This window comes from Parasteatoda tepidariorum, chromosome 1 (assembly GCF_982258835.1).
Source record: "Parasteatoda tepidariorum strain Cologne lab strain chromosome 1, Ptep-v5.0, whole genome shotgun sequence".
Classification (NCBI taxonomy): domain Eukaryota; kingdom Metazoa; phylum Arthropoda; class Arachnida; order Araneae; family Theridiidae; genus Parasteatoda; species Parasteatoda tepidariorum.
In genome coordinates, this window is record NC_141755.1 from 31,678,518 (window position 1) to 31,689,274 (window position 10,757).

At 30.5% G+C, this 10,757-nt stretch overlaps 1 protein-coding gene across 1 annotated transcript; it reads left to right on the forward strand.

Moving 5' to 3' along the window:
* Positions 1–453: 453 nt before the first annotated feature.
* On the forward strand, positions 454–912 carry LOC122268965 (uncharacterized). The gene has a single exon (XM_043040047.1). The coding sequence runs from the start codon at positions 454–456 to the stop codon at positions 910–912; it is 459 nt and encodes a 152-aa protein (XP_042895981.1).
* The last annotated feature ends 9,845 nt before the right edge of the window (positions 913–10,757 follow it).

Here is a 10,757-nt window from a genome sequence, read left to right on the forward strand (position 1 = left end):
CTAATTTAGGTCAAAATTACTATGATGGATGAATGAATGGCGTGTGAACGAGCCCGCTATGTGAAACGGACTTTGACGTATGTGTGTGGCAAAAGTAGAATTCTTGGCTATAGATGGCGCCACTGGGAAAAGAATAAGACGCACCCCTCTGCCTTAAATATGCTTACTGGAATTGGCATAAGACAACAACTATATTTGCAACTAGTATTAAATTTGACATATTTTTTCCACAAAAATTTACAGCAACAGTGGTGCTGAAAATGAAGACCGTTTTTAGATTTGGTTGATTTTCTCCGGAACAACTCAAAAGAATATAATGAAATTTGGTACGAACTTAAATTGACATAGAACGAATAAAATAACCATACAGAAGATTTTAATACATTAGAATTATCGTGCTTCACTTATCGGAGTGGAAAGGTATGAAACAGTGGTAATGAGCTTTTGTGTCACATGCGTCACAGTGTTGCAGCTAGAGGGCATGATAGCTGCAAAAAACGGAATGCAAGGCAAATGAACCATCAAATGCACTGTGTTATGTACGGTTACATGGGAAAAAACGCGACTAAACGTGAGTTTGAATGCGGGATGATTGTAGACGTTCGAAGCTTCGGAACCAGTATCATCGAAATCGCTGCTCTTAAAAAATGTTCGAGAGCAGCAGTTATTAATGTGTACAGAGAGTGGACTACCAAGCAGAAAACCGGGTCTCAACGTCAAGGTTGTGGTCGTCACAGGCAACTGAATGCTCGAGCTGAAAGGAGACTTTCCAGAGTTGTCAAGCCCAACAGAAGAGCAACAGTAAGTCTAATAGTGAGGAATTCCAATGAAGGTGCAACTGCGAACGTCTCTGACCGACCTTTTCACCACACATTACACAGTATTGGGTATGGTAGCCGACGACCTGTTTGAATGCTTGTGCTGTTAGCCTGTGTAAGAGCAGACGCTTTCAGTTTGCAAAGGAGCATAAGGATTGGACAGTAGATGACTAGAAAAGAGTCATGTGTTCTGATGAATTGACATTTTCAAATTCATCATGCAGATTGCAGGGTATGGATATGGCGAGAACAACGCGAGACATGAACCCGAACTGAATCGCCACAACACTTCCAGCTCACCTGGCCCCTTTCTAAGCAATATCTAGTCATCAATGACACCGAGACAGAACCGACTTTCATCAGAAAACAAAATCGACTTCCACTCTGTCCTCCATTGAGCTCTAACTCGACGCCACTCACGTCTTAAACGGCAGTAGTTTGGAGTCGTGAAATGCAAGCTACACGGAGTCTCGCTCTGAGCTGCACTTGAAGTAACCGATTTTTTTATATAACCGTCGTTGAACAGCCGACCCAATTTTATGGGTTTACGGCCACTGATGTTCAACTCCGTTGCCTTGAAATTTTGAACCCAATCCAGAAGAGAAGTTAACTCCTGGATCGAGTATTGGGAGAAATTTTGCCTTCGTGAGGGACTTTTTTATGGAGCTTACCCGCATTTGCGTTACATGGAGAGGAAGACCACGAGAGCCTCCCACAGTTAGCCTGACGACAAAGGGACTCTAACCCATGATCCGTCTACCACTTAGGATATTTCATGTCAGCACTGTGGTCGGTGCAAGCCAGATGCGGATTTCGTACCGACTGGGATTCGAACCCGGTTCGCCGCATTGGAAGGCGAACGCTCTACCCCCATAGCCATCGTGACTCAAGTGGCCGATTTGTAACAGTTCGTTGACTCACACTACAGTCGAAACTGCAGCTTGAATTTCTGATGCACAGAAGCAGTACAGTATGTCACAGCCACACGCCGTACACGGTTGTCTCCCGTCTGAGTAGAGCCACGTGGCCATCCACGACTCGATCCTCTTGTACCTTTTCTTGTACCTCAGTACCTTTCCTTGACCACTGCTGACAACAATCAAGCACAGTGTATACGTTTTCCCCCCGTCTTTCAGCAATATCGTGAAAAGAAAATACACCTTCTCGTATTCACCATTATGTCAGAAGAGCAGTCTTCATGTTGGATAGCTGCTCTCCCTTCTATGCCTTTTGAAGGAGACGCTATAATATGTGAGAAGTAGGTCTTGGAATCCTATATGTCTTTTCCGGTGTTATTCTTTTTAAATAGACGAAATCGCACGTCCATATAGACATTATCTGATCGACAATTTTACGGAAAGCATTAGCCGGATGGAAGTTGCTTCTTGTGTGCCAGATCTCTTGAACCGAATTTTTTAAGAACACGCTTGGAACACTCAGATGAGAACGATTACAAATCGCAATCCCCTTTTGACAGTCACCCAGGGATTGAAAAAGCTTTGATGAACGAGTGAGGACAATTCCTTCAGTAGTTTCTACATATCTCGCATGAAACGATAATGTTCCATAATTTTGTTCTGCAACTGCTGTTTTATATCTTCCCCTTTCGATGAGTGAAGGACGATCATTCTTATGAATTATAAACTGCTGTACGGTTATTTAATTCGTACTATATCAATTTAAGTTCATAAATTTCATTTTAATCTGTTGAGTAGTTCTGGAGAAAATCAGCTAAATCTGAAAACTGTTTTCATTTTCAACACTACTGTAGTTGTAAACTGTAGTGAAAGAATTATGTAAAATACATTACTAGTTGCAAAATATAGATGTTGTCTTATGTCAATACCAGCAAGCCTATTTAAAGTAGAGGGGTGTGTTATCTAGGGGAGCTATTTATGATCAATAATTCCAATTTTGCTACACACATACGTCACAGCCTGTTTTACAGAGAGGACTCGTTCATACGCCATTCATCCACACACAAATCGTAATTCTGACCTGAACTAGAGAATGATCAGTCTCCGTTCCTAAACCGCTAAAGGTATTGATTTGTAATGGGAACTTGGAGGGTAGAGGTAATGGGGTACCGCTAGAGGTAGTGGGAATTTGCAAAATATTGAGGATGAATTATATAAATTTTATAAAGATAAGTTGCATATACGATAAAAATAAATTCAAAGCTCATTAAAGTTTCATTTTTGATTCATTTTGCAACATTCCAGTTGTGATAATCAAATTAACATTATTTTGCTTAAATCACTTAATAATAGTTAGGGTTTTTAATGTCAAACTTAGCTCTTAAGTTTTTCCTTAAATATTAATTTTTTCCTTTTCTAAGGTACTATGAGAAACTTTAGTACTCTCTTCGAGAATTGTTCTTTCCGCTGAAAAATAACTTTATAAGTGAGCTAGTCTGTTGAAAAACCTGGTTTTACTTTAATTAAATACAGCACTAATTATTTTTACTTTCTTATAATTACTGTTTTAAAAAGCGCTTAAAGCTATTTAAGAGGAATTACACTGCTTCAAATTTCCTAAGAAAATTATAAACACTCATGAAATTTTTTTACTTCTCTTATTTTCAGAATTAAAAAATAATATTGCTTGTGAAATCAATTTAAATTGCTATGTTGTTGAATATACAACTTAAATAATTACGCCTTACAAGTCAACAACACGAATGAAGCATTTATTTTCAGAACCATGTTCAACTGCAAAACGCATCAATTAGTAATCAACCATTTTTTTCTACTTAAGAAAATCTACATACCTTAGAAAATTTACGAGAGTAGCAAAGAAACTAATTAGTTTTGAAATTTAATCACTCATCATTTATGTATAATAAGTCTAAAAGTTTTTTTTTCAAGAAGCTTATTAGTTTGTTATTAGTTTAAGATAAAGTAGTAACATTTCTTGTTAGGATAAAACAATAACGCTATTTATGGATTATTAATAAAAAGTTAAGTTTAACTGCCATTGTTGAGTAAAAACGTTTTTTCAAGTTATACAACTGAAATATAATTATCGTTTCCTTTTTATGAGTTTTTTGCATAAATATTTATGTGAGTCTGAAATAAAACAAGTGTTTTTTTCTGAAATGTTCGCTGTTTAAGGGCGATTAAAAAGAAAATCGTTTGTTGTTACTAAAATTTTAACAAATTTTATTTGAAAATAAAAAAAAATTGAATTAGGCCACTGTTGCGAATTTTAAGAAATGACATTCCTCAGAATTTTTTTTAAATATCGCGTTTTTTAACTGTAAAAACTTTTGTAATATAATAAAATATTTGATAAAAATAAACTTTTAATTAACTGAAATTCGTTAAAAATTTATTACTATAACTACTTATGACATAATGTGAAAAAGTGCTTTGCTTATGTTCTAATATTTATAATGATAAAATGAAGAGCTTGTGTGGGTGTGTTTCTTCAAACTCCAAAAATCTTTGTTCTATCGTCCGTCCTTAAATTTTAACTGCAACTGCAGGAAACCAATTTTAAGGCCTCGATTCTAAAATTCGTTTGAAGTTTTCAAACAGATTATTTGGGAGAGGCATGTGCAAAATGTAATTTTTCGATTGGTTTAACATTAGCCCTTGTTTTAAATTCAATTATAGAGGGCTAAATTTTATTTTCAAATATTTTAAAAATAACATCCTTAACTTTTGCAAATATATAGCTCTGATGATTAAAACAATATTGCACATTCTTTCTTAATTAATTATTCATTTTTGTTACATTCGATAAAATAAATGATTAATGTGAACGTGGTATCATGCGCAGTCTACTCCCCCAAATGAGTATTCCTAAATTTATCTGAAACCACATACGTTTTAATTTTGTATATCTATAAAACTATATTTAAAATCAACCGTAATTAAAAAAAAGTAAACAAGTTATCTACTTAAATGTGAGAAAAAGAAGTGGAGAAATGGTATGGCACTAATTCGTTTAAGAGAATTGTAGATAATTGCCATACTAAGATGGACACCAATGATACATTTTTGTTTTTAAATAATAATTATTTTTCAATTAGGTATTTTGAAGTGTCTATATCTGTTTACATATTTATAATTTTTTAGTTTCACAATTAATAAATATTTCTAAGAATAAACTAAATTTAAAGTTTTATATACAACCTTTTGCTGGTGATCCAGCCACATAATAGAAATTATCCAAATAATAGAAATTACTAAAGTGATAGAGATCATTAGTATCATTAGTAGCATGCAACATTAATACTAATTCTAATTTACTTATAATAATAATAATAATAATAATAAATGGACTTGAAACTTTTTCAAATCCTAATGCCATCCCTTTTAACCCTAATTTAAACTAAATTTTAGCTCAAATAATGCTAATGCATTTGAGCTACCAACACCATGAGCTAAAAATGTTTTTACCCATACTATCAATAAAATAAAAATACAAAATAAATGTTTTACTCAAACTGATAAATTTACTGAAATTATTTTGATAATTTTCACAACAACCCCTAAATTACCTCTCATTAATGGAAAATTTAAAGATTATTCCGCTCTTTTTTTAATTGATTCAGGCTCTTCACTTTCAATAATTTCTAATGAAACATTTAAAAAACTGAAACATAATAATAAGCATAAACTTATTTCATTTTCAGTTTTAATTATTACTATCAATTCTAAGGTCTCATTTTTAAGTTGTATTCAAATCTCTTTCACAATAAATAATGAATTATACAAACACATACTTTTTATTACATATTTAGATAATTCACTTTTAGAAGGGATATTGGGATATGATTTCATGCGAATGCATAATATCCAATTATCTCCTAAGGGCAATTCTATAACAATTAAAGGTGACAGGGGACCATTGGTAAGGCAAAAATTGTAATAATAATGTAAACATTGATTATGATGAAGACACTGTCTCAAATATTTATGGAGAGATTCAAATAGATAAGCAACATTCGGACACTAAACAAAATGGACAGGTCATATTAAATCATAAAATTTTGTTAAATACTTAAGAACATAATTTTGCAAAAATAATCTAATATATATAATTCTCTTACGTGGCTCCCAAAATTTGGCTGCATTTCTTTTCCACCGGTGCAACGTTTGCTTTGTTTTGTTTACGTTACTATTTCTCTTACACGGCGACAAAAAAAGCCTCATTACAACTCCCAGAATGGAAACGCAAGAAAATCGACCAATGATTGCCGCTAAAAATGTCACATACCAAATCTAGCTGAGGTGGCTCAACATATAGCGCTTTTAAAAACGGAAACTGAAATAACCAGAGAGCATCAGCTGCGGCAATCTCATACTATTAAGCTAGGCAGAAGTGAGTAGTCTTTGTCGATAGATCTCTATTTTAGTATTTTGTCGAAAGCGCTTTTTTTCACGATTTATTTGACGATTTTTGATTTATATCACGAATTATACTATAGCACATTTCTAATAGGTTTAACGATGTCATTTATTTGTCATTGTCATTTGTTATTAACATGTCATTTATTTGAATTCAAATTCATTTTAATGACTTAGTATTTACTAAAAAGATGTAATTTTCTTTTTAAAAAAAAGTTTTTATATGGATTTGAATGATTGTTTTGAATTCTTAGAATTTTGTGCATTTGCAATGTACCTAAGTTAGTATCGAGCGAAGCGGGCTTGGTTTGCGAAGCAAACCATATAAGATTGAGTAGCAATTTTCGGGGGTTGGCAAGCGTTAGCGAGCAGGGGGTGCAGCCCACTAGCAGTTAAAAATCCTTCAAATACTAATGTCATTTTAAAACAAACTATAAACTAAAAAAATATTGAAATTTATTCTTCAATTCATAATTTAGAGTTAGTTAAAAATTTTCGCTGATTTCAAAACAAGAATAATAAATACTATACGTGTAATATTTTTCTTAAAAATAAATATGAAGAAAGTTTATTTTTGAATGAAGGACAAGCTATGGGCCACATTTATCCTATTGATACTATATAAGATTATAACTATTCAAAATTAAATTTAAGTGATTCTATTGTTAATAGTGCTAATAACCATGAGCAAAATAAAATTAAAAAACAGGAATTTTAAAATTGTACCTTCAAAATATGTTATAGATTTAAGAAAAAGAGAAGTACAGGAGGATGATTTCCAACTAGGTCATCTCGAAGAATTAAAACAAAGGCAATTAAAAAAATTATTATTTGAAAATTGGTAAGTCTTTTCAAAATCTTCAAAAACACTCGGACATACGAATAAAGTAATACCGGAAATTTCTTTTATTCATGATTATCCTAGTTGCACTTTGCCATTTCCTGTGCCTCCTTCAATAAGAAACACTTAGGCAATTATATGAAATGGTAGAAGCAGGATTAATTGAATGCAGTGTTACGCAGTGTTTTTGCCCAATGCTTTGGATTAAGAAAAAGAATACAAATAATCCCAAACAAAAATTTAGATTGGCTTTAGACTTGCGATTAATCAATAGCATCGACTCACCCACTTCCTAAGATTCAAAATATCATTTTAAATTTATCTAATTACCGGTTCTTCTCTGGAATGGATCTTCCAAGCGCTTTTTATCAGCTAAACCTCCCTGCAAAATACTCAAAATACCATACCAAGGTAAATTAGCATTTACATCCCCTTGGGGGACATTTAAAAATAAAAGATTAGTTCTCGGTTTAAAAAGAAATTCTGAAACTGTTCAGGCTCTCAAGGATTCAACATTTGAGGAAACTCAAATTAGAAGAAATATTCGCGTACCAAGACGATATAGTAATTGCGAGTAATTCTTTTGAAGAAATTGTAGAAAAACTAAAATTTTCTATGGCCATTAATTCAATTTTAATTGTAGGGTATTTTCTATCTGCCTTTCTAAGTGTTTTACAAAATAATATGCAGGAGACAATTTATCTTCAAATTCCTTTAAACGTACGCCAGAAATGGCAAAATTTGAAACATCTGTATTTAAATAAAATCTTTATCCCATTGTAAGAATCTTATGAATTGTTTATTGAAAAATACGTTTTGTAGTAAGTGAAAAACATTTTGATATTCTTTAGTCCATTTGAATTTAACTTTAGGGGAGGTTAAATCAATTAACTGTTGAATTTATTCACCATAACATGGAATTAAATTTCAATTATATCTACAAACATCAATGAATTTCTTAAGTTGTCTTTTAGTTTCAGGAGTAAGAAAAATTGTCATTTCAACTATATTTGATTGAATAGATAAAACCTTTTTGTTCCTTCTTTATTGATTCTGATGCAAAATTATTAATGTAGGTAAATATAGAAAATAACTGAGTTTTTCTTGCTATTGTTGTTCCTAAATCCTTGATGTCTTAAGTTCTTTCAATGATTTATTTATCACAATTTGAAATTAAGAAAACATACCAATTTTTAAAACGTAAATATCTTTGGTATAGTATGTATTCTGATGCAGAAAATTTAGTTAAATCTTGTCTCAAATGCCTGGGAAATAAATATCATAGAATACCTAAAGAGGCCTTACAAAATAATTTTATTCCCAAAAAGCCATATGAATTTGTTTCATTAGACATAGTTGGTCCTTTTTCTGATCAACAATTTATTTGGTTTCTTATTGAACATTTAAGTAAACATTTAGAACTTTTTACATGAACAAAAATTATTATTGAAGCTGTAACTGATAATCTTTTGGCATATATTTGTGCTTATTGCCGACCTGACACGTTCTTAACGGATTTAGGTATTTAACACTAGATTACCCAAGGAAGTAATTTTGACTGCTTTTTAATTTCAATTAAAAAACAATGTTTTACATCATGATACAGTTTCTTAGAATTTTGCGACTTTTAGTGCAACATGTAATTTTTTTATTGTTAATATTTATTTATAACTTGTTATATAACTGTAAATAGTATAAAAAAATACAAAAAATTAATTAAAAAAAATTCTTTACACATTAGTTATTCTCTCACAATCCAGTCATTTTGACTGATTAGGGACAATTTAGGTATATACTAAGTTTCATTCTTTCTAGTATATAATATTTGAATACTTTTCCAAAATCATTGTGAATCAAAATGAATGACACCACTTATGCACATTCGGCAGCTAATTCGGTCAGCGAAAGAATTAACACTGGCATAAAATTAACTATAAATTCTTTAATAAAAGATGGAATTAATTTTAAAAATGCAGTTAGGAGTCATGAAAATTTGTATACTGGTGCTAAACATTACAAAACAAGTGTTTCACTGAATATGATACATTTTGGTAGAAATTCACCTTTAATCATTGATACTTTTAATCCCGATGAGCAAGTTTAACAAATAGATAAAGGTCATTACTTGGATGAAATTCCCTCTAATTTAAATAAAATGTATAATAAAACTTATGAAAATATCTCAGATGCTCAAGATAAACAAAACAGAAATAACAATGAAAAATCAAAACTCAGATACTTAAAGCCTAATGAGTATAGTAGATGTAAAATCAAGGGATAAATGTAACAACAAGTTTTTGGGTCCTTTCGAAAAAATCTGCTAAACATTACACAACACGTTTTAACCTAATATGATACATTTTGGTAGAAATTCGTCCTTAATCTTTGATACTTTTAATCTCGATGAGCAAGTTTAACAAATAGATAAAGGTCATTACTTGGATGAAATTCCCTCTGATTTAAATAAAATGTATAATAAAACTTATGAAAATGTCTCAGATGCTCAAGATAAACAAAACAGAAATAACAATGAAAAATCAAAACTCAGATACTTAAAGCCTAATGATTATAGTAGATGTAAAATCGAGGGATAAATGTAACAAAAAGTTTTTGGGTCCTTTCGAAAAAATCAAAATCAAAACCGATGTGACTTATTCAATTCAAATCTTAGATAATCACCATGGAAGATCTCTTAATAGACATATTGACAAAATATTATTAAAGAATGAAAGGAAAGAACATTTAAATGATAACGATAATAATGTCTTTATGAATAATGGCAATAATAAATTTCACATTATAATTTAAGAAATAGAATTGCATCCATAAATTTTTTTTTTGCACTGTGTACGAAAGATTATATCTTAATTTTTTTAAAAATCTCTTTCCTTTTGTAAAAGCAGTAGTAATTTTGTTTACAAATATATGTCAATAGAGTAAAATATTTTTTCTCGCATTCATATGAATATATTTTTATTTCAAGTGGGTACACAAGTATATACTTACTATTCAATATTTCAAGTACAATTTTTTTTAAAATTTGTATATGTGATAATGAAAATTGTATATGTGATTAATTTAATTTGTATATGTGATAATGAATGTTTTTAACAGTTAAAAAAGACTTTCATTACAAATAATATTTTAAATCTTAAATAAGTTTCATTTACAGTGAAATTTTGGTGAAAAATATTTTAAACATCTAAATATGAATAACTAAGTGAATAAATTATAAATTCTAGATCAATATAAACATTTACGTGACAAACAAGAAATTGTTTACATTTCGAACACTATAAATGTTTTTAACTATAACCTTTGAGCACAAAGGATGCTAACACAAAGCAATCTTAGATTAGTAAGTGAACAAATGAATACTCATTGACATGTTTTGATATATATATATATATATATATATATATATATATATATATATATTAGTTCATAACGAAGAATAAAACAAAGAAAAATAATAGACATATGAAAAAGGGGGGAAATAATAAGTAAAAAATAACAAACAACAGTTTATTAAAAATAATAATAAATAATTAAAAAAATCAAAAAAAAAAAATCATGAAATGTCAATTAAAAAACCGGAAAAAAACCGGAAAAAAAGGATATAATCTTTTCTTCAGCCCACACGATTATATCCGCAAAACAGAGTACTTTCTGATATTGTATCAATAAAGCCAAAGCTAAATAAATTAATACAATAGTGTGAGGAGCACTCAAAAATTTTTT